This window comes from Vombatus ursinus, unplaced genomic scaffold (genome assembly GCF_900497805.2).
Source record: "Vombatus ursinus unplaced genomic scaffold, bare-nosed wombat genome assembly UNPS02000580.1, whole genome shotgun sequence".
In the NCBI taxonomy this organism is placed as follows: Eukaryota; Metazoa; Chordata; class Mammalia; order Diprotodontia; family Vombatidae; genus Vombatus; species Vombatus ursinus.
This window is the reverse complement of record NW_020940358.1, coordinates 31,015,566-31,040,082: the sequence shown is the minus strand read 5'-3', so window position 1 is coordinate 31,040,082 and position 24,517 is coordinate 31,015,566. Positions and strand designations below refer to the sequence as shown.

The following is a 24,517-nucleotide window of genomic DNA, read 5'->3' as shown; positions in this document are numbered from 1 at the left end:
TCCTGAAAGAAAACTCCATCCTCCTAACAAACCTTGGATTAGATGACCTCTGAGTCCCCTTCCAGCCCTGAGGTCCTATGATTCTATAATCCTCTAAGCACAGTCAGAGACCTGACATTTGCTAGCAATTAGAGTTACTAGGGAGTGGGGATGGGAGGAGGGCTGGAGAGCAGGGGAGGGGAGGGAGACCAGAGAGAGTGGGCTGGGGGAAGCAGAAGAGTTTTGTGTCAGATTTCCCTGAGCCCGTCAGCTGAAAGCATCCCAGTCTGCCCCGCCCTAGGGAGTTGCTAACATTTTCTCCCAGTGGGGGCAAGGTGGGTGTGAGCCACCAAAGGGGAGTTTCAGGGGTGTTGTCGAAGGTGGAAGGGGAGCAGGGACAATAGGGGGGCAGTTCACGGGGAGGAAACAGCCACACAAAGAAGTCCTGGCCGCGGCAGTTTCAAAAATACCAAGGAAGTTGATCTGGGCTCTGGCCCAAGAAGTGACGAGGCTGGGAGAGGGAGGAGAAGGAGAGTGAGGCACGGGAAGCCTGGATCACACACTTGGAGTTTGGATGTCTGGTGGGAAAGAGGGTGACTCCTAGCTGATGGGTGAGCGGGGAGGGATGGTTAGAGAGAACAGCTGTGTCAGCTCCAGGCCCTAGGCAGCAAATGCCAGTGGGAAGGAGTCACCGCAGGCTACTATTCTAACCTGGGGCATGAACTAAAATCCTCAAAGCCCAGGCCTTTGAGGGAGCCCTGAGAAAGGTCCAGAGGCTAAGGATGAGTCCAGAAAGCTAATCTCTTCCTCACTGTAGCCGATGGGTTGAGAGGGGCACTAAGATGCTTTGTATAGTGCTATAGGGAGTCACCTGCCATCCTGTCTCGGGCCACCAAAGCTATCCCCTCCCAGGTCATTCCAAGAAGCATCTGAAGCTCCCCAAGAGCCCCTTTCACCACCTTCCACCTCTGGCTCCCGACTTACAACGAGACCATGAAAGGTAAGTTCCGGGCAAAGATGGGGCCTAGGGTTAGGGAGAGCTCTTTGGGGTCAGACCTGCTAGATGACACCTTCTTCCCTGTGACCATTGGGAGAAGCTGGGGACAGGGAGTACAATGGGCTGCTTTGTCTGAAAGGCCGCTGCTGGTGTCCCGGGATGGAAACATTCATGCTCAGGGCAGCAGAGAGGTGGGGGAGGTGTGTCTGTCTGCATTCTAACCACACTGGGAGATCCCCGATTCTGGGACAGCAGCAGCAAGGGAGCAGGGCAGAGAGCATTTAAATAAACAGATGGACAGAAGAGCCCTTAAGCAGACAAATGGCAGGGTGGGGGGGAGATAGGAAGGTGGGGCGGAGAAGTGATGGAGAGTAGTAACCAGGGCAGAAGAGTTCCAGCATCCAAGACACACAGGAAGTTATTTCTCTGATAAGGTGTCTGCTTTTCCTCTCATCCAGAGTCAGGATATTAGAGCAGTCTGGTCCATCCTTCCCCACCACATGTCCCTCCAACTCCCATACCCATTTTACAGATGAAGAAAGTGAGGCTTAAAGAGATTACCATTTGAATCCTAGAGGAGCTCTAACTTCCAATGTCAGCAACTGCAACCAAGCAGTGAGATTGGATAAGGAGAGTGGTCCCAGTTGCTCCTGCCCCATAACAGCGCAAAGCATTTGGCCATCACTAGTCTAAGTAACAGCTCTGCCATCTGCCCCTAGGAGTGATTCCTAGAAATTGGCTGCAGGAGATGGCCAGCAGCCCCACCTCCTTACTTGGAAAGAACTCCAGCAGGATGGGAGTACCAAGAGAATGATGGTCCAAAGCTCCTAAGCCCTGCCTATTCTGTAGCTGCTCCCCCCGCCTTACTCCTGACTTCCTCAAATTTCTCTCCAGGTCTTCCCTGTCCTCGTCCTGACCCTACTCTGCCTCTCACCTACATCACTCTCTACAAATAAGTAGCTAGGGCCAGAGCTAAGCAGGGCAACCTGCACAGCCAAGGAACTGAGCCCTTCGCCACAGGTCAATAGGGATTTCATCGTGGAAATGTTTTTGATGTTAGGATCAAGATTGAAATGGAGCCCTCTCCTCTGCTATATCTCTTCTTCCCACTACTTCTTGTCCCTTAAATCTGTCATAAGTGCTAATTAGTACTGGCCCAATCTCCCCAGTGTGGGCCAGGAGGAGAGATATTGGAAGAACTTGGCAGTCACAGCGAACAGAGGTCTTGACCCTCACAGAGGTCTTAGAAATCACCTGGTCCTGCCTCCTCCTTTTCTTTATTTTAATATATATAATATGATATATTTATAATATATAATAAATGTATTATAAATATATATATTAACCTTGGCTAAATAACTTTGTAAGAAGTCCTATTTGCTTTCCTATCCCCTTCTGTTCTCTTTTCTTCTGCCTATTCTTTTATTTATTTTTGTGGCTATTATCATTTTTATGTAATGTGCATATACATACTCTGCTTTCTTTATTCACCATCACTTCATGTAAGTCTCAACATCTTTCTTTGTATTCAGATTTGTAATTTCTTACTGTGCAATAACATTCCATCATAGTCATATACCACAACTTGTTCAGCCATGTCCCAACTGTTAAACATCTACTATGAGCTATTTCTAGGTTCAGAATTTTTCTTCCTTTCTCCCTTCTTATCTTTTTTCTCCTTCCTTTCCTCCCTTCTTCCTTCTTTTTTCCTTTCTTCTTTCCCTATTTTCTTCCTTTCTTTCTTCCTATCTTCTTTCCCTTCTTTCTTCCTTTCCTCTCTTTCCTTCTTTCCTCTTTTCTCTTTCCTCTTTTCTGTCATTTCCTTCTTTCTTCACAAATGAAGTTGCTATGGAGAGTTTTATACAGATAAGAGGAATTTTTTTCCTTTATCCATAGGGTGTAATCCTCTCCATCCCCCTTATTTGACAGATAGGGGCAGTAGAAAAAGCACTAAATTTGTAGAGTACATGCTGGCTCTGCCACTTATCTATGTGACTTCAGACTAGCGAACCTCTCTGAGCCTCAGTTTCCTTCTCTGTAAAATGAAGGAGGTTGGGCTACATGACCTCTAAGTCCCTTCTAACACTAAATGTATGCTCTTATTAATTCCTATTTTATTTATATAGAACTTAAAGTTTACAAAGTATTTTCCATATGTCCAACAACAGGGACAGCTCAATATAAGAGAAGAGTATTGTTCCATGACAAAGTGTAAGGAAAGACTCAGACACTCAGTGACCTGCTCCTGGATATATGGGTCAATAACAGAGCTAAGCCAAGAGCTCTTTCCACTATACTACGGAACATATTTCTTTGTGTTCAAGATCATATCATCATAACCTTGCACAACCAGAAGTCTTTATTACTTACAAAGTGCTTCACAGATATTCTCAGTTTCTCATAAATCTAGAGCTGGAAAAAACCTTAGATATCCCCTAGTCTAATCCCCACTTTTTACAGGTGAAGAAACTGAGGTCAGAGAAATTAAGTGACTTCTCTAAGGTCAGGTGGAAAGGTAATAAGTAGAAAACCGGGACACAAACCCATTCAAGTCATCAAGTCAAATCAACAAGCATCTATTAAGCAACTACTATGTGCCTGGCACTGTGCCAGGTCCCACAGTGCTCTCTTCCATTGTGCCACACTCCCTCCCCAAAACCCTTCAAGGTATCATCCACATTTTGCAGATGAGGAAACTGAGACTTGGAGAGAATTGAAGACTTGCCAAGTAGTGGTAAGGGGTAGAACTCGGAGTTAGTTCCCACCTCATAAAGTCCAATGCACTACCCAGATCTGTACAAAATCCCATCTTTCCATTACCCTTTCTATGTGGTTCCCCTTTGTGAATAACAAAACTGTTTCCAATCTCAGGGGTTTCCAGGGGAGGGAATTCAACCAACTCTATTCTATAGCTTCCTGGACACCCAGATCTCAGGGGCCATTGTCAAATCTGTAAGAAGGTATTGGTTATTTATTACCTGAAGGAATCAGGAGGTGCTTTAAGCCCTGATTGGGACCTTACCTCTGGCTGCTGGACCCACCCATGACCAAGCCTGGGATGGTGGCAAGCCTAGGTCCGACATCCCGTCAGGGTGGCTTGGGTTCTTGCCAGCATTCCAGGCATAAGCATCATAAGATAAAAATAATGATAGGGTTGGAAATGATGGAGGCCTTTGCCTTTAAAGACAGAGCCCCAGTCTGCTGATGTAGCACCGATGCAGCCCAGTTCCAAAGGAGAGAGGAAATCCGTAACTTAAGTCATCTGGGCATAGTGGAATGAGTAGTGCATTTGGAGTCCGAGCAGTGGGTTGGAATCCCAGTTCTGCCATAGCCTGTGGGACCTTGTTTAAGTTCCTGAACATCCTCTGGTGTCAGTTTCTTCATCAAAAATAAGAATGTTGAACTAAGTGACCACTAAGGTCCACTCTACCACTAAATCTATGATCCAATGAGTCTTTATTTTAAAGCAGTGGTATCAAACTCAAATAGGAATGGGGGTCACTAAGCCACACATAAGGATGACTGCCGACTGCATATTGACTTAGAAAACCACATGTCAACATTATCTGGGTTCTATTATATTTTGATTTATTTTGTTAAATATTTCCCAATTACATTTTAATATGATGCAGGCCCACTCAAGAGTGTTGTGGGATACGTCCCATGGGCCATTTGTTTAATATCTCTGTTCTAAGGTCTCTTCAAGTTCTAAAACCCATGATCCTTTACCCTTTACAGGGGGTAACTCAGAAACGAAATCCAGGTTTGGAAGATTAAGGATGACAGATCCTGGGTTTAAAGCTAGAAGAGACCTTAGAGGTCACCTAGTCCAACAACCCCTTCATTTTACAGAAAGGGAAACTGAGGAACAAAGAAATGAAGTGACTTACACATGGAGTAAATATCAGAGCCAGGGTTTGAAGTCAGTTGTCTAATTCTAAATCTAGAACTTTTCCTATTGTACCATTTTGCAGAACGGTGTGATTGTGAAATGAGAAGGAGGAGGGGGAGAAAGTCCCAGAAATAACATTTTGAACCTTTAGTAGAATCAATCAACATGCATTTATTAAGCACCTACTGTGTATCAGGCACTGTTGCCAGGCACTGGGGATACAAACACAGAAATGAATCAGCCTTTCCCCTTGAGAAACTTATATTCCATTAGGACAGACATCCACTAAGATATTTCTTACTTGACCAAGGATGCTTCGTTAACTGTTATAATCAAACCCAAGTCCTACATTTCCTATCACGCAGTAGGTTCTTCAACGAATGATTGTTGAATAGAATTGCATTGAATCACTCCCACTCCATCACCAAGAATAAAGAGCCTCTTCCTTAAGAGCAGAACTTTGGAGTTTTGCAGGGAGGCTTGGCACTACCACCGTCAGAAATCAGAAATGCTATGGGACTCTTTCTGCAGTCACACAATGGATAACTGTAGACAGAGCTTTAACTAGGGCAGAGCAATGTGGGCTTTGTACCAAGGTGCCAAATTTAGAGGCAGAAAATGGAAAGAAAGAAGTCAGAACCCTGTTAGCAAGAAGAATGACTGAAAATAGGAAATCACTAGGTGGCCTGCTTCCTCCTCTGGTAGTTGCATCCCAAGTGAGCTCCTCCTCAAGCATCTCTCCACTCTACACCTCTTCCAGCAACAGTACCCCCGCCTCCAGGCAGCAGCAACCTCAAAGTGTCCAAAGGCCTCCACTGACCAGGGTCATCAGTGTCTTGGTTTAAAAAGCTGATTGAGGGTGAGTTTCATGGAACTTACTTTGGAGATGGCTTATAGTGCCCAGTCACAAAAGTCCCTAGTTACAGCTTTGACTTGAGACTAACTCAACTGGTTCTTGGTTTTCTGTTTGTTTTTGTTTTTGAGCCTGGGTCTTCCTATGTCATCCAGGCAAAAAGTGTAGTGACCACTCATGAACCCAAACACAATATCAATCAATACAAAATGTTTGGCTTTTTGGGGGGGATGGGGGAGTATTTGTTTATTTTTACAAAGATATTTTTCAATTTTGCATTTATTTATTTTTTGTTTGTTTTTTGGTGAGGCAATTGGGGTTGAGTGACTTGCTCAGGGTCACACAGCTAGTAAGTATCAAGTGTTTGGTCTGAGGTCAGATTTGAACTCAGGTCCTCCTGACTTCAGGGCCAATGCTCTATCCATTGCACCACCTAGCTGCCCCTCTATTTATTTATTTTTGACAATTTTTTCTTTTTAAATTCTGAGTTCCAAATTCTCTCCCTCCCTTTCACTCTTCCCCCACCCACTGAGAAGGCAAGCAAATTGATGTCAATTATACATGTGAAATAATGCAAAACATTTCCATATCAACCACATCAAGAAAGAAGAAAGAAAGAGAAAGAAAGAAAGAAAGAAAGAAAGAAAGAAAGAAAGAAAGAAAGAAAGAAAGAAAGAAAGAAAGAAAGAAAGAAAGAAAGAAAGAAAGAAAAAGAAAAAGAGAGAGAGAGAATTATACTTCGATATGTCCCCAGAGTTCACAAGTTCTCTCTCTGGAGATAGATAGCATTTTCCATCATGAGTCCTATGGAATAGTCTTGGATCATTGTATTGATCAGAGTAGCCAACTCTTTCACGGTTGATCATCTACAACATAGCTGTTGTTGTGCACAATGATCTCCCAGTTCTTCTTACTTCACTTTGCATCAGTTCACTTAGGTCTTGCGGTGTTGTTTTTTTTTCCCCTGAAACCACCAACTTCATCATTTCTTACAGCACAATAGTATTCCATCACAATCGTATGTCATAATTATTCAACCATTCCCCAGTTTATGAGCATCCTCTCAGTGTCCAATTCTTTGCCACCACAAAAAGAGCTGCTATAAACATTTTTGAATGTCTAGGTCTTTTTCCTTTTTCTTTGATCCCTTTGGGGTGTAGACCTAGTAGTGGTATTGTTGAGCCAAAAGGCATGCAGTTTTGCAGCCCTTTGCCATAGTTCAAAATTGTTCTGCAGAATGATTAGACTAGTTCACAACTCCACCAACAGTTTATTAGTGTGCCTATTTTCCCTCATTTCCTCTATCACTGTCATTTCTGATGTGTGTGAAATGGTACCTCAGAGTTTCAATACAAAGTTATGACCTGCTCTGTTTGTCCCACCTGGGCTACTTTGCCCCTCCTTAGGCAGCCTGGTGGCACTCTGCTCCCAGAGACTTACCACATTGGTGCCATTAGTGCTGATACTGGATCAGCTTCAGCCCTATTATAACTAATAACTCCTGATTCCAAATGATCCACCAGCCTTATTCTGGGCAGCTAGGTAGCATAGTGGTTGGAGTGCCTGGCCTGGAGTCAGGAAGACTCAAATTCCTGAATTCAAATCTGACCTCAGAGACTTACTAGCTGGGTGACCCTGGACAAGTAACCATGTTCACCTCAGTTTCCTCACCTATAAAATGAGCTGGAGAAGGAAAGGGCAAACCTCTTTAGTATCTCTGCCAAGAAAATTCCAAACGGGGTCATGAAGAGTCAGACATGACTGAAACAACTGGCCAACAAAGACTTATCCTCCCAAAGTAACAGGCGTTACAGACATGGGCCACCATGCCTGACTTCACCTGTTTCCTAGTGTGTTCTCTGGAAAAGTGTTAGGAGTATATACTACAAAACAACCCTTCTGGAAGAGGGCCTGCTCTGAAGTCAGAGGACCTCAGTTCAGGTTCCAACTCTGATGCTTATTATTTGTATGACCTTGGGCTAAGTGACTCTGGGCCTTACTTCACTTCCTCTGTAAAATGAGGAGATTAGACCAGATGGTCTCTAAGGTTTTTTTCCACTTTCAGTCTATAATCCTATCATTCCTCAGGGCTCTAAGCACATTGGGTCATTGACCATTTGGGGATATCTGCCCTAACAATTTTTATGTGAAGTACAGAATAGTGGAAAGAGCCCCAGACTTGGAGTTAGAAGACATGGATGCTAGCCCTTATTAGCTGCATGACTCTGGGTGACTTACTTTACCTCAGTTTCCTCATCTACTAAATGAGGGGGTTGAACTAGGAGGCTTCCAAGGCACCTCCTAGCTCTAAATCTATAATCCTATGACCTTTCTGAGCTTCTTTTTTCTTCTGGAAAATGGTGAACAGCTATTATTTGAGTCTAGTGACACAATACCTATAACCTTCCTATACTTCAGTTTCCTCGTCTGTAAAATAAGGCAGCTGGTTAATTCAGTGCCTCTTAAACTGTGGGTCTTGATGGGATCCCAACCAGTTTAAGAAGTGCTGAAGGGGTGGGAGTGGAAAAAGTTTAAGAAGCCCTGAATTAGTTGACAGAATCACAGAAGTTTTGAAAGTTGGGAGGCACCTCAGTGCCATCTAATTCACCTCATACTGGAAATGAACCCCCACCATAACCTCCCCAACAAGTGGTGAGCCAGGCTCTTCTTGAAGAACTCCAAACCCATTGCCCCTTTAGGTAGACCAGTTTACCTTAGGTTCGCTCTAATTGTCAGGAAGATTTCCTGACATCAAACCTAAATCTGATTCTTTGCAAATTACACTCATTTTTTGGGGGGGTCTTCGTATTCATTGATAGTGAGTGCTTTGTCTGGCACAGGATAATAAATAGTTATTAATTAATTAATTAATTGATCCCTGTTTCATACTCTAGGACCAAAGGGACAAAGTCCGATCAAATCTAAGAGGCCCTGTAAAGTCCCTTTTGGTTCTAAATCTCGGATCCTATGACTCATAAGTTTGAGAGACTGATAAGTTTAACTACCTAGATCAAGGAGGAACCTTAAGGAAGACCTATTTTAACCCTCATTTTACAAAGGAAAAAACTGGGGCCCACAGAGGTGAAATGACTTGTCCAGCTACTTTACCTCTGTTAAGATCACAGCCTTTCATCTGTTCTCTATAGCTGAACAGAGCTATGGACAGTCTTCTTCGTAAAAGGATCAAAGCTGGGATTCTGATCCAGGTCCCCTGACTCCAAATCTAAAACTCTTCCTGCTGTCCCTCTGTGTTTTGTCACTATAAAGAGCTGTAGAAACAGGGATCATTATTACTTCTGGGGCCCGAAGGGCATAGCATTCCTGTGGAGGCTCTGCTGCCCCCTCAGCCCTGAAATGCAAAGATAGTTAACCTTGGGTCCATTAACTTTTTTTTTCTTTAATGATTTTGATAACTGTATTTCACTATAATTGATTTCCTTTGTAATACTAAGTATTTTATTTTATGCATTAAAAACACTATTCTGTTAAGAGGTCCATAGAATTTATAGGCTGCCAAAGAGGTCTATGACATTTAAATAGGTTAAGGACCCCTGTTCTTGAGAGAAGTAGAGAAATTCTGTATCCATATTCTATAGGAGATCTGGGTTAAAGCACTAATATCCCTCTGACAGTATTAGCTGGGGCAGGAAAGATGGCAGCACAAAACACCATCTTTTTCCAGGCTACAGACACTAAATATTTGAGCTGCTTTCTGACGCTAGTGACCTACAGAATTTGTACAGTCAGATGATAGGATTTTGGTAGTTGTTTTTATTTCTTTCCCATGGAAAACAACAGGAGTCCCTTCCAGGCTGGATCTTCTCTGAAAGGAAGCCCTGGATTTTATAAGCTTTCTGGAAATGGCACCACTAAAGCCCCAGCTGATCCTCTGAGATTCACATTTTTTGGCAAAACTTTCCTGTGTCTCCATCCCCCACTCCCCTCAAACCAAATAGCATCAAGTTATGGATTTTTTTTTTGAGGGGAGGGCTGAGAGAAGGAAAAACCACATGCATAAGATTCCTCATCTGTAAAATGAGGGGTTGGTCTCTAAGGTACTTTCCAGCTCTGAGATTCTATGTTCTTGAAGAAAACACGCACACACACACACACACACACACGCGCGCACACACACACACACACACACACACACACACACACGAATAGCAGAGCACTCTACTCCTGGGCAGGGTGCCCAGGACAACTCTGCCAAGGCAAGTCCCTTCCAACCTGCTGTTCCCCTCTTTCCTGCCTCACCAGCCCTGGCCGCCCACATACACCATCTCTTTCCATGAAAATCCACAGCTGGCACGGACCAGGACACATCTGAAGGCTTCCTCCCCATACCCACCACAACCTCAAAACACAGATCTCTTGCTCCACAGCGATAGGGCTGGGTCAGAATCTCTTTCCATGGCTTCCTGTCTGCATGTCAGGGCCATTTCTAGCTACCAAGAGGCCCTTTTGGGAGCAGGACATGGCATGAGAATCCAAGATTACTATTTTAAAGCTCTGATCCCTAATTCCCTCAGGACCTTGGGTCAAAGGTCCCAGAGAAAGAGGCATTGAACGGTTCTGTGGACATAGGCCCAGGCTGCTGCCTCCAAAGGAGCCTGTTAGCCACAACTTTGACCGTGGGGGCCCTGTAGCCTCAGCTGTCATGAATGCTGGTGGCTAGGCTCTCCCATGTATGAAAAGAAGGTTCCCAATGCCCATGTCTTTGCGGGGCTGGGTGAGATTCCACGGCCCCCATCATGTGTCATAAACATAGCTCCCTGGAGCAAAGAAATGGGCTGAAGGGAGGCAAGGGAGAGTGACATAATCCCAAGGAAAATCTACTTCATGCAGGCTGGCCGTGGGGTGATTAAATTCTGCTACTGGCCTCATGAGTTGGCCCCAGGCCCTGACTAGAAGGACTCTGGGTCTCCCTCGGAAAGCTCCAATTCCAGACTGCAGCCCTCCAATGTTTGCAAGGGACCCAAGGCTGCAGCAAAGATGTTTAAGGTGGTCAAGCAATGTTCTTTGAAAATGACACTTTCCTTAGGATCAAAGCCTTAGGGATGGAAGGGACCTCAGAGACCAGAGAGTCCAACTTCTGCATTTTTACAGATGGTGAAATTGAGGCTCAAGTGATTTACCAAAAGTCACACAGGTAGTAAGTAGCAGAGCCAAAATTCAGATTCAGCTCCACCATAATAGAGAGGCGGAGCAGTACAGTGGAAAGAGCCTTGACTGGAGTCTGAGGACCTGAGTTCAATCCCCACCTTCAACATTTATTATTTGGGGGCAGCTAGATGGCTCAGCAGATAGAGCTCCGGCCTTGGAGTCAGGAGGACCTGAGTTCAAATATGACCTCAGACACATGACACTTACTAGCTGTGTGACCCTGGGCAAGTCACTTAATCCTGATCGCCTCACCAAAAAGCAAAACACGAAACAAAAAACCATTTATTATCTGTAAGACCTCAGGCAAATCTCTTTCCTTTGCTCTGGGCCTTGGTTTCCCCATTGATTAAGTGTGGGGATTGGACTAGGTGCTCTCTAAGGTACCTTATAGTTCTGGTAATCTTTGAGTCTATGAGAAAAAGATCTGTTCCTTTACTCAGAATTAATTTGTTTTTAAATAGAAATCTGTGAGTCTAAGAGAGTGGCTAGGGAGTGTCTCTAACTTGGCAGCTTTCAGGCAAGAACAGGCAGCTGCCCTGGGTAGCTGAAGAATGGCTTAGGGCTGGCTCTGGCTGCTCAGAGCCCTTATTATCAGCACCATATATTTTTAGCACTTGATGATATTCACTTTAGCTCTCTGCTGTCTGGAATTGTTCTCTAATTTATTCAGGCCAATAAAGGATAGGAAGAGAGGGAAGCAGAAACAAGACAGCCTCATGAAAAATCACCCCTTCTATTTATATGGAGGTTTCACAGTTTACAAAGTACATTCATATCTACCATTTTATTTGGCCCCCTTACCCTATTCGGCAAAGGAGAGGTTATTATAATTCGCATTTTACAAATGCAAAAACTGAGGCTCAGAAGGGATCTTGAGAGTTATCTAGTCTAACACTCTCATTTTACAGATGTGGAAACTGAGGTTAAAAAAATAAGGTTAGGTGACTGTGTAAAGTCTAATAGGTAATAAGTACCAAAGTCAAGATTAGATCTCAGATCCCAAACCCTTTATTTTAGCGAGGAAAAAAACTTGAAGTGAAGTGCTTAGGTCCCACTCCTTTGTTATTGTTGTTCAGTCATATCTGACTGTTTGTGACCCTATTTGGAGTTTTTTTGACTGTAGTAGGTTGCCATTTTCTTCTCCAGCTCATTTTACAAATAAGGAAACTGAGGCAAACAGGGTTAAGTAATTTGCCCAAGGCCACATAGCTAGTAAGTGTCTAAGGCCAGACTTGAACTCGTGAAGATGAGTCTTCCTTACTCCAGGCTGGGCACTCAATCCACTGAGCCACCTAGCTGCCCTACTACATGGCAAAGCCAATATTTGATCCCATCCTAAGTCCGCTGATTTCAGATCCAGCATTCCTTCCAGTGTACCAAAATGGCTAAGTGGGCTACCAAGGATCCCAAAGTGAATAATAAAAAGGGGAAAGGAACAAAACAGGGGTAATATAGTTGATGAGAGTGAAAGATGGAGGTGACAAGGATGAGACATCTGTGTCCAGAGCAGCCAGTGTGGATGGAAGCACTGGGGTCAGAATGTAGTTATATGTTAGAGGCAAGAGCAAGGAAGGCCACGGTGTAATGAGCAGTGAAGCAAGAATATTCAAGTGGATGGGTGAGTTTCACGAAGGTAAAGAGAGAAGAGCAGATTAATAGACTTTGACGTATACCCACATGCAAGTACTCATACACACACACACACACACACACACACACAAGTCCAGAGGGAAGTTACAAGTGAGTTGGGGCTGGCAGGCTGGGACTAATGAAAATCATTTTGCAATCTTAATTGCAGCATTTTCTAACCTCAACTATAGCTATCCCTCAACTGAAATTATACTCTTGACTACTAATAGACTCCAAACTTTTTTATTTCTTTTTAGATAAACAGCTATTTAGAAAACCCACACTGTTAACTTGACAGAAGATAACCATCCAAATATGTTCATTGAAGCTGCAGAAAACTTCAGTTAGAATTCCTTAACCCTGCCCCTTGTTGCCCCTCTTGGGAACAGATGGCCCAAGAGGGACCAGAGACTTTGGTCACCAAGAGTATAGGGCCAGAGCTGGAGTCAGGAGAACCTGGGTCTGAGCCCTGTCTCCAACACTTACTAGCTCAGAGACCCTGAACAAATCATTTGGCCTCTCTGGTCCCTGAGTGCCTCATGTAAAACGAAGGACTGGATTTGATGACCAGGTGTCTTTTAGCTCCAGATCTATGATACTGTCTAGGGCTGAGCTAGCAGGAGACTTCTTGGTTAATAGCTTCAGGCTATTTTCTGCCTTTGGAGAACTAAACCAGTCTCATTACCAGAAATGTTTAGAAGATACAGAAAGAAACACCAAGACATACTCAAATTCTCTATCTTGTTCTTCTGGACTAGAAACAAAGAAGTATGGTATATCCAAAAGAGCCCTGGATTTGTGTGACCTTAGGCAAGTCACCTTACCCCAGTTTCCTCAACCTGTAAAATGAAGGGTATTGGATTATGTGGCCCCTTCCAGTTCTGAATCTATGATGTTAAAGAATACCCACCCTTGTTTCTGTCCTACATTATTATTTCAGTTGGGTAATATGTCACTGGGAACATAGTTTTAAGCACATAGACAACCAGATTTTCTAAAAGTTCCCTTTAAAATCTGTAACAGTTAATATAATTTTGAGGCACTTAGGTGGCGTAGTGGATAGAGCTCTGGCCTTGAAGTCAGGAGGACCTGAGTTCAAATCTAGCCTTAGACACTTGACACTTACTAGCTGTGTGACCCTAGGGAAGTCACATAACCCCAATTACCTCACCAAAAAACAAAAACAAAAACCCAGTTAATATAATTTCCTAGATTTGAGTGTTTAAGATTAACCCTGCAGAAACTATCTCTTTTTAGGAGTTAATTGGGTTACCTAAGGTGAAGCTTGCTGTGCATTCATAACTAATCTTCCTATAGGACATGAATGTTAGGAAGTAAAGGAAGAAGAAATATAGTATACTTTTCTAGCCAATTATATTTTTCCATAAGAAAATAAACTGCTAGGTAAAATAAATCATAACAATTCATCTTTAATCACTAAAAATAAAAATATACATAATTTAGAGCAAGATTTAAAGAAATACAAATATAGGCACTATCTGGTAGCTTTCACACTAATCTTTAAATGTCAACAATCACTGTTTAATCTAGACAAGTAAGCCCTATCTCTAAGACAAGTAAGACAAAACACTTTGAACTTTTTTGTAGAGTTAGAAGCCTTCTAAAGTAGATATAAATTTGACTATCACTCTGGCATTTTAGGGCTTATCACAGCAGCATAGCATCCAAAATTCTTACAAATGGATTTCTCCAATCTGTAGCCTTTTCACACTACTAGCTGATGCTCCGGACTCATACTATCTAAATTTTCAAGGGGAAAAAGCTATTTGTCTCTCTAATTTGCTTACTTTAATTTTCATGTCAAAAGAAGAAAAGGTTAAGTGACCAGTCTAAGGTTTCACCAGTTATGAGTAGTAGAGTTAGAATTAGAACTCAGGTCCCATCCCTTTTATTTTTCTAAAGAGAAAACTGAGATGAAATGACTATCCTAGAGTCTCACAGCTAGTAAGCAGCAGAGCCAGTGTGCAACACACTATGACTTCTTTGTTGTTGCTGAGTCCTTTCAGTCACGTCCAACCTTCTGTGACCCATTTGGGGTTTTCTTGGCAAAGATACTGGAGTGATCTGCCATTTTCTTCTCTAGCTCATTTTACAGATAAGGAACTGAGGCAAACAGATGAGGAATGGGCAAAGGCATTTGTCCAGAGTCACACAGCGACTAAGTGTCTGAGGCAGGATTTGAACTCAGGTCCTCCTGATACCAAGGCTCTCTATTCACTGTACCACCTAGTTGACTTTTGAGGTCTGTGTAAAAATTGATGATCTTCCCTTTCCAATCTAGAGGGCATTTTCCTCCAGCTGAGTGATCCTGCTCAGTTTCTTATTCTTAAAACCAAGCTGCTATGAAAAACCCAATTTGTATCAAATATTAAAAATTATGCACTAATCATTCTTGTGAACTTCTACCTCTTTTCAAACTTGCTCCCAATTTTTAAGGGATCAGGCCTTTTTTTCTGAACATTATATTTGAACAAAACAACATTTTTAAATGGAGTCATACAGTGTTTTTTTCCATAAAACAAATGTTCTTTGAATAAATTTGTCTGAGGGACCTAATAAAACAATAAATAAAATAAATGTTTTATTTCATTCCTGAAACCCTTTCCTTGACTCTGACCCTGACCTATATTCATTCTCTTGGGTTAAGAAGTCTTTAACTCTTCCATTAGTCCAATGGAATGGTACAACCTCATCTCGTCCTTGAGTAGGTTTTTTCAAATGGTAGCAACTTCTAGGAAGAAGTAGAATGAGGTAGGAGAGGTAAACTGTTGGTCTGGTGCAGAGACTAGAACTAAGTGAAGGGTTAATAAAGCCCTTTAATATTGAACAATTCTGGATAATAACCCCCAATTTCCTTTTGTATAAGAAGAAGGCATAAAATGGTTTCCTTACCACTTCTGATTCTGGAGCATTAACCAGGAGTCTCAGAGTTGAGTGCCAGTGGATCTGGAGTGTGGCAAGGATGAGGTTTGATAGGACAAGTGATGACTGAAACAGCTGCTGCCCCCTCCCTCCAATATTTCTTACATAGCTCTGGAGTTCAGCCCTGGAAGATCATTCTGACACTCAGCAAAAGTATAGTGATTTGACTAAGGTTGCTGGAAACATGAGGGGCGTGAAAAAGAAAGAGCTAATAATAATAATAATAATAATAACTCTTGCCCTCATGGAGCTTACAGTCTAGTAAGGGAGAAATGACTGGCTCCCTCAGGTCACGGGCCACCTTCTCCAGGAGGACTTTCCTGGTCCCCCCAGCTGCCAGTGCCATTCTCTCTAAAATTACCTTCCACCTACAGTTATCCCTTCCACATCTCAACTTTCCCCACCTCAGTTTTGGTATATTGTGGGTCAGCATAAGAAATTAAATAAGAATATTGGGGCAGTTTTGCAAAAGCTGCAGATGGCAAGCAAAGGCCAGCAGATGACACAGAAAAAGTTTAGGAACTCAGAAATGCATAAAAATGTATAGCATTGTATAATGTCAATATATTTCATCTTTTAATACTTAATAAGTCAGACTTCTTCTCTCGTACAAAAGAGAGCCAAAAAATTTTACGAGGATTTTCCACATGGAGGAATCACAGCACCCCTAATGCCCTCAGTGTGGAAGGGATAACTGTAGTCTATGTCTATCTTGTTTGTATTGATTTATGGATATTGTCTTCCCCCCCATTAGAACTGACTTGTACATTATCAAATCCAACTCCCTCATTTTACAGGTGGGGAAACTGAGATCCTAGAGAAGTGATTTGTTGAGGGTTACTCAGCTAGTAAGTATCCAAGGTGGGATTCAAACCCAGATATTCTTGACTCCAGCTCCAGATCCCTATCCACTATGCTACCACTCTGATTCTTCTTTTTCCTTCTTATTCTGTTCTACCACCTTGGCTCCCTTATTCTCCTTGGCTCCTGTGGCCCACCCTCCAAAAGTCCCTAAACAAGTCATTCTTAACTTAGGGTATGCAGAGGGAGTCTTTGGATGGAATAAAAAAGCTACATCTTTATTTTCACTAAACTCTAACTAAGCTTTAGTATTTCCTTCAATTAATTAAAAGCACTATTCTCAGAAGTGGTCCATAGGCTTTAGCAGTCGGCCAGAGGGATCCATTACACAAAAAAAAAGGTTAAGAACTCCTGTCCTAGGGGCAGCTAGGTGGTACAGTGGACAGAGCACTGACCCTGGAGTCAAGAGGACCTGAGTTCAAATCCAGCCTCAGATACTTACTAGCTGTATGATCCTGGGCAAGTCACTTAACCCTGATTGACTTAAAGGAAAAAAAAAGAACTCCTATCCTAGGTTAAATTGAAATGAGGCTATGAAGCAGAGGTACCTTAGAATTTTTGTTACTGAGGCAAAGGTGGATCAAGACAGAAGTTATAGGGTATACGTGGAATGTAGCCATCAATGGAGAAGAATCACATCTTGGGATCCCTGGAGGTTTACCAATCCACAGATTAATTGAGAAACATGGCACTAGATAGGAGCACAGGATATATGTTGAGGAGTAACGGGAAATAGCAATTAGATAAATAAAATGGGGCCAGATTATGGAGAGCTTAAAATCAAGGCAGAGGAATTCAGGTTTCATACATCAAAAGATACATACGTTTCTCTGGATGGGCAGTCTCTTTATCAAAACAGAACATAGTTCCCTACACACACACACACACACACACACACACACACACACACACACACCTTAGTTGATGATTGTCCTAAGTTTCTGTGAACAAAAAATCTATCCCCAGTGGACAATCCTCTGTGGACGAGTTTCTTCAAACTTAGCAAAGTTTCTTCTCAGACAACAGAAGAAACACAATCCATTGCCGGGTCTGCCAGAATTTGTGTTTTGCTGGCATGGACTCCAAGACCTCAAAGTCACCCTTGCACCAGGAGGAGGCATCAGAAGAGGACTCCAGTGGAGGGGATATTCAATATGGTAGACAAAAAAAAAAAAGCACAGAGCAGTTTTTTAGTCCAGGAGTGACAGGAGTGACGCAAGCTGACTTTAGGGAAAATTAGTCTGGCAGCTGGGCTATATTCCACTGGGACATCTGAGGACATTTCAGGGTATCCTAGCTCCAGCTAGAAGTACCCCAACCCCAAAAGGTTACTTTCCTTTTTTACATGCTTATCATCTATTCTGAGGGTCCATTAGTCTAAAACATTTGGATATATCCCTATCTAGTAGCAATATAACAACTGCAACATATTCATATGGAGATGGAGAAACTAAATTTAGAGAAACCAGTTAGGAGGGTATCCTCTGGGATAAAATACAAATTGTTCCATTTGACATTTAAAGCCTTTCACAATCTGGCTCCAACCTGTTTTTCCAAGCTGATTAAACATCAGTCCCCCTCACACCTTCTATATTCCTACCCAACTGGCCTATTTGCTCTTCCCAACATTCCATCTCCTGTCAGAAGAGTGTGCTTGAGCTGGCTGTCCCCTCTTCCTGGAATGTTCTCCCTTCTCACTCGCACTTTGTGGGATCTCTAGATCCCTGAAAAACTCATCTCAATGTTACTTCCTACATGAGACCTTTCCTAAACCCTGACCCCATGTTACTGCTCTTCACCACACTCCCAATCAATCAATCAGTAAACATTTATTAAGTGCATACTATATTCCAGAAACTGTACCAAGTGCTAGGGATACAAAAAGAGACAAAAGACAATCTCTGCCCTCAAGAAGCTTACAATCTAATGGAGAGACAACATGCAAAGAAATATATACAAATTAAATTATATACAGGGTATAAATAGAAAATAATTAACAAAGGGGAGGCACTGAAATTCAAAGGGCTGGGGAAGGCTACCTGTAGAAAGTGGGGTTTTAGCTGGGGCTTAAAGGAAGCCGAGGAGGTCAGCCAATATTTAATCACATATTTTGTCTTGACTTAACTGTGTACATTTTGCCCCATCCCCCACCAGGAGAATGAGGGCAGGGACTGTTTTACTTCTGTCTTTTTATCCCTAGTGCCTTGCACAGGGCCTGGCATAAAGTAGGAACTTAATTATTGAATTGAGCTGCAATAATGCAAGGATGATGGGAAGGGGATGTAAATACAGCGGTCACAGTAAGGACAGAGAGGATGGACGAGACAGGCATTTCAGAGGAAAGATCAATAGTACCTGATGAGGTCCTTACAAAGCTTTATAAGAATGTCCTTTTAGAATTGTAGCACCTATGGCATCTTGAGTTGGATCCATAATGGACCCATCTTTATTGACTAACCGTCTACAGCCAAGAAGTTTTAGAGGAGATACTACAGAATCATTAACAGTGCTTCAGTAATCCTACAACCCACGATGAGAGGCAGTGGGGCTTCTTGGGTGGGGTTAGACCCGAAGTCAAACAATGGCATCCTTCCTACCTGCACACAAAGTCATCCTGTAACACCCCATGTGATATGGCTTCCAGAGTCAGTGTGGAGTCATGGACAGAGTGCTGGACTTAGAGCCAGGGAATCTGGATTCAAACCTTATCTATGACATTCACTAGCTGGGTGACCCTGGGCAAGTCACTTAGCTTTTCTGACTGTCAGTTTCTTCGTCTCTCAAATGAGGATAATAATAGCACCTAACTCCTAGAGTTATTTTGAGAATCAAATGAGATAATGTACGTGAAGTGGAAAATATGGAGCCCTATAGAAATGTCATCGATTACTATTCCATCAGTGTTTAAGCATGGGGCACATATTCCACCAGCCCAGATAATAATAACCACAACAACAATAATAATAATAATAATAACAATAATAACATGTATATAGTACTTACAATATGACAGACACTTCACAATTATTATCTCATTTAATCCTCACAGCAACCCTGGGAGGTAGTACTATTATTATCTCCGTTTGATGGATGAGGAAACTGAGATAAACAAAAGTTAAGTGACTTGTTCAGGGTCACATAACTAATAAGTATCTGAGTCTGGATTTGGACTCAGATCTCCCTGTCTCCAGGTCTGGAGCTGTATCCACTGTACCACCTAGCTGTCTTGACTCTCTATGATTTCTTAGACAGCCTTTAAGGGTTTCTATCCTCTCCCTGCTACCTATTACCCCTAAAATCATCATGCACCCAATGTAAGGAACTTCTCTGAATTTAATTGACCTGATCCTAAGACCACCAGTCTACTGTCCATCATAAGGACAAGAGTAGAAGCCTTTGCGACTTACCAAGACCTACCTGAGCTAATGCTTCATGTCAATAATCTTGAACTTCTTAAGGTTCTATGTGTACCTTAGTGTGAAAAGGTGTTAACAAGCTATTTACAAATGGTGGCTTTCCTTTCTGTCTGCCCTAAGGCCACCCACTCATCCCATACATAAGCACAGTCCCTCCCACAAATATATTCATGGATGTTCATTTTTTTAAGTTCTGTTTTTTAATGAATATCTTTTCTTTTGAAATAACTTAAACTTCCCAGCAAATAAACACTCACACACTCCCCCAAGTACATTAGGGATGTTCATTTTAAGAGCTGTTTGCTCCTAGTCCAGCTTGCTTTGATTTATCCAAATGAAAACGCAGTGCATTGACAGAATCACAGATTTTGAGAGCTAAAAGGGATCTTGGTGGCCCTGTAGTCCAAACAGTACGTCAAAGGAAGACCTACTCTACCACACCTCACAAGTGGTCTTCCAGTCATTCCTATAGGAAAGTTACACTTGGGGGGGCAAGGAGAAGGAAAAAAGGGGTCCCTTGGATAGCAGGGCCTTATGACTTGTATCCTTTATTTCCTGGGTTGCATACCAAGGATTAAAGCCAAAAATCATTGTTATTCTGAGAATCACTCAAGGCACAATGGAGGGGTGTGTGATGGATTTGAGCAGGTGACAATATCTTGCAAACCAGAAAATACAAAGTATTAGTAAAGTTAAAAAAGGTCATTATAAAGCAACTGAATTAAAGAATATGGGATGGACACAAGGCAAAGGTAAGGAATAAATGAACAGCCTCCATGCTCTTTGTTTTCTTTGCCAAGAGAGTGGGAGGAAGGGTTCCAGCATGTTGGGGAGACCTCCCCTGGTGATCTAATGGGAGGACATGGACAGGGTCACATGAGATGGGCAGGCACAGATGGGCTGTGATCTGCCCCTTTGAAGGGGGTGTCAGAATCAATGAGATCACAGGTCCATTGGACTATCGGGTTACAGAATGCACAGCTCATATTTCCCAAAAGACTTTCATGTCTGTTAATATCTTTTGAGTCTGTGAGCTCTGCAGGACTGGCACAATCTCCTTCTCCCATAACCACTCCTCCTTCCCATAACCACCCTAGCAGGAATTCTTGTAAGATACGGTGGTAACTGAAAACCCACAGGGGAGACTTTGGGTAGAGTCATAAAATCATAAATCAGAGCTGGAAGGGAATTTAAAGGTCACCAAACTACAAAATCACAGAATATGAGGGCTGAGAGAGATCACAGCAGCCACTCGTCCAACCCACATCTGAAAAAGGTCCTTCTGCAATACACCTGACAAGTAGGCATCCGGTCTCTATTTGAAAACCTTCAGTGAAAAGGAGGCTCCCGAGGCAGCCCATCTCACTTTTGAATATCTGATTTGATTTTTGTTGGTTTGGTTTTTTTGTAAGTATTGCCTTACAACTCCTTCATCTACAGACGAAGGAACTGAGACCCACTGAAATAAAATGATTTGCCTGAAATCAATCAATCAGTCAACAAGTATATATTAAGCACCTACAATATCCCAAACCCTGTACTAGGAGTTGGAAATACAAATATAAAAGTAAGACAACCACTACCCTCAAGGAGCTTACATTCTACTAGTGAGATACAACATGCTCCTAGATAATTAGATATGGGATATGTATATACATATATGTGTACATAAACATGGGTATATAAGTATATATTTATAGTTATGTTTGTTTTGTGTATATGTGCATACATATGTTTTTGTTGTTGTTCAGTTGTTTTCAGTTGTGTCTGATTCTTCATGACCCCATTTGGGATTTTCTTGGCAAAGATACTGAATTGATTTACCGTTTCCTTCTGCAGCTCATTTTACAGTTGAGGAAATTGAGGCAAACAGTGACTTACCAGAGTCGTATAGCTAGCAAGTGTCTAAGGCTGAATTTGAACTCAAGAAGATGAGTCTTCCTGATTCCAAGCCCAGTGTTCCATTTACTGTATCACCTAGCTGCCCTTGTATATATCCATATGTATGCATATTTGTATATGTGTATATATATATATATATATATACATATGCAAAAATGTGTGGGAATACTAACAATTAGAGGAACCAGAAAGACTTCATGAAGTAGATGGTCCTTGAGCGGAGCCTTGAAGGGTGCTGGGGTCTCCATATGGAAGAGGTAAGGAAGAAGGGGAAGGAGAGCCTTCCAGGTATGGTGGACAGCCTGGGCAAAGCCACGGAAATTGACCGTTATCTCTAGGAAGCTGCATATAGGGCAGTTTATCTGCAGCATAGAGTGCATAAAAGGGAAGAGTTTATAAATCTATCTGGACAGCTAGACTGGAGAGGAATCTATACTTCATCCTAAAGATCATGGAAGCTGTCAAAGTTTTGAGGTCTGCTAAGAACTGTGCTTTAGGGTTATGAATCTGCCTGCCGCATGGAGGATGAGCACAGTCTACAGTGAGGAGGGCGTACGAGTGGCAGCTGGCATAACCCTGGCCAGTGTCAGGGATCGTGGGGTCGTAAGTCCAGAGCTGGAAGGGACTTAAAAGGCCATCTAGTCCAACCTCTCCATTTTACAGATAAGAAAACTGAGGCCCATGAGGTTCAGTAACTTGTCCAAGATCAGAAAAGTAGCAAGTAGCATAGCAGCCTTCCTGGGTTCATGAATTCGGTGTTTTGAGACCCGCTAGATTAGGTAGTGACCTTTGTCACCTACAGAAGGAACCTCAGAAGTCCTCTAATCCAACACACTCCCTTCCCTTCATTTTGCAAATGAGGATATTTAGGCCCTGAGAAGCCAAGGCCACCCAGGCAATAAGTGGTAGAATGGGAATTCGCCTCTATGTCTTCTGATTACAAATCCTGCAAGCTCTAAGGTCCTTAGAAGATAAAAAGATGTCACCCTACCTACTTTGTTAGACACTTCTTCAAATCCTTATGCATTTCAGACAATTGCTATCTTTTCTTGCTCCCAAGCTTAAATCTGGTTGCACTTGAGCGTATGGGAGTAGGGTGTAGGGGCATTCTTTTCCTCTCTACATTGCTAATACTCTTCCTAATATAAATGAGAGGTTAAAGGTCCATTAAGACCCATCATCCTTAGACTCTTCTGTGAGCCCTAGGACTCTCTCTATTCCAGATCCTTGCTATATGTCCTTCCCCAAATGTTTCCCAGGTTTTGGGGGTTTTGCTTATGTCTCCATCCAGTCCGTGGACAAGCGCAATAATGCCAGGGCTCTGAGAGCTGGGCTAGCTAATGCATCCTAAAGCTCTTGGCTTATGAAAAGCACTGGACGGATGTTTAAGACTATGTTCCCACTAAGGAAGGATTATGTGGAGACTTGGCCTCAAGATCTATACCTAAGATGCTCTCTAGAGCCTCTGAATATGAAGTGTGGGTGTGAGGAACAGGAAGACAGGAAGAAGGAAGACTGGGAAGAGATGTCTTTAGGGAATCTATGAGTTATGGAGCTGGGAAATGGGTAGTTAAGGGAAAGGGGGAGAGGAAGGGTTAAGTACAACCACTTGTGAACATTCTTAGCCTGGGGAGGGCTAAGAAAAAGGTGGTGAGTACCAGCCACTCACCTTTTACACTCAGAGGGCCCAAGTCTCAGACAGGCCCAAAGTAGGGTCTTGTCTGTTTTCACTCCACAGGTAACTTGGCTCTAGCTTGTGATAAATTGGCCAGGGAAGCTAAGGAGCAAGGAAACAGAGTGCCTTCGGAAGAGGGTCAGCTTTGGTCTCATTTGATTTAAACCTTCCTAGAACATCAGGGAAGGGGTATAAACACTGAAGTGATGAAACTGGCTGAGGAGCCAAAACTGGGTGGAGCCCTCATCACCAGGGAGGGCAGAGGAACAACACCAAGGAGGGGGAAAGAAATTAGAAACACGGACAGGAAATCACAGCCAGGGCCCCGCTTCAGCAAATAAGAGTAACAGGCCCTGAAGGGTAGGAGCAAAGAGCCCTTGTGGACCCGGAGAGCCCATATAAGGCTCCTGACTCAGAGAGTCAGAGGCTGGACCTGGGCGTGAGGGGTGGGGGGAATGGACAGTCATCTGTGAGAGTGGGTCTAAGCAGATACTAGAGCAAAGACCCCAGCACATTGAGGGCTGCCTCCACCGGGTCATTAGCCTCTGCAAGAAGTTCAGGGGAGGACCAAGAAGGCTAACTATGGACAACTGGGCTACTGACCCTGCTACACCAAGAAGAGGTAGGTAGACAGTCATGGGAAGATGGGGGGAGGGAGGGGAGAGGTGTGTAAGGACAGAGGGCTGAAAGGGCTAATTTATCTGGATGAGTTTAAAAAGATTAGCTTTAGTCCATCCATCCATCCCTTTGTTTCCTTCCCTCTTCCCCTATCATGCATAGAAAGTCAAGTCAATAAGCATTTAAGTGCCTGCTATGTGCCAGGCACTGTGCTAAATGCTAGCTAGGGATACAAAGAAAGTCCCAAAAAGGATCCCACTGTCTAATGGGAGAGACATCATGCAGACAACTATGTGTTAATAAGAAATGTACAGGATAAATTAAGAGATAGTCTCAGAAGGAAGGCACAGGAGAACTGGGAAAGGCTTCTTGCCAAAGATGGAAACTTGGAGCATCCATGAATTGATGTCATGAAAAACTTCCTAACCATTGGGCCAGAGGGCCTCTGAGCTCCCTTACAGCTCTGAGATTCTGCAATGTTGTGATTAGGTGAAGACCCAAGTACTGGGGGCATTGGTCTCTCCTAGGGTATAACTTACACACACACACACACACACACACACACACACACACACACACACACACA

At 42.9% G+C, this 24,517-nt stretch overlaps 1 protein-coding gene across 2 annotated transcripts in view; it reads left to right on the top strand.

Moving 5' to 3' along the window:
• The first annotated feature begins 446 nt into the window (after window positions 1–446).
• Window positions 447–24,517, top strand: part of SCARA3 (scavenger receptor class A member 3) — a 61,697-nt gene continuing 37,626 nt past the window's right edge. The window contains exon 1 of one of the 2 annotated variants that reach the window (XM_027852388.1): window positions 447–979. In XM_027852388.1, coding sequence (XP_027708189.1) covers window positions 973–979 — 7 coding nt within the window. In that variant the 5' untranslated portion in view covers window positions 447–972. The remainder of the gene's footprint in view (window positions 980–24,517) is intronic. The other variant, XM_027852379.1, reaches the window with a different exon arrangement.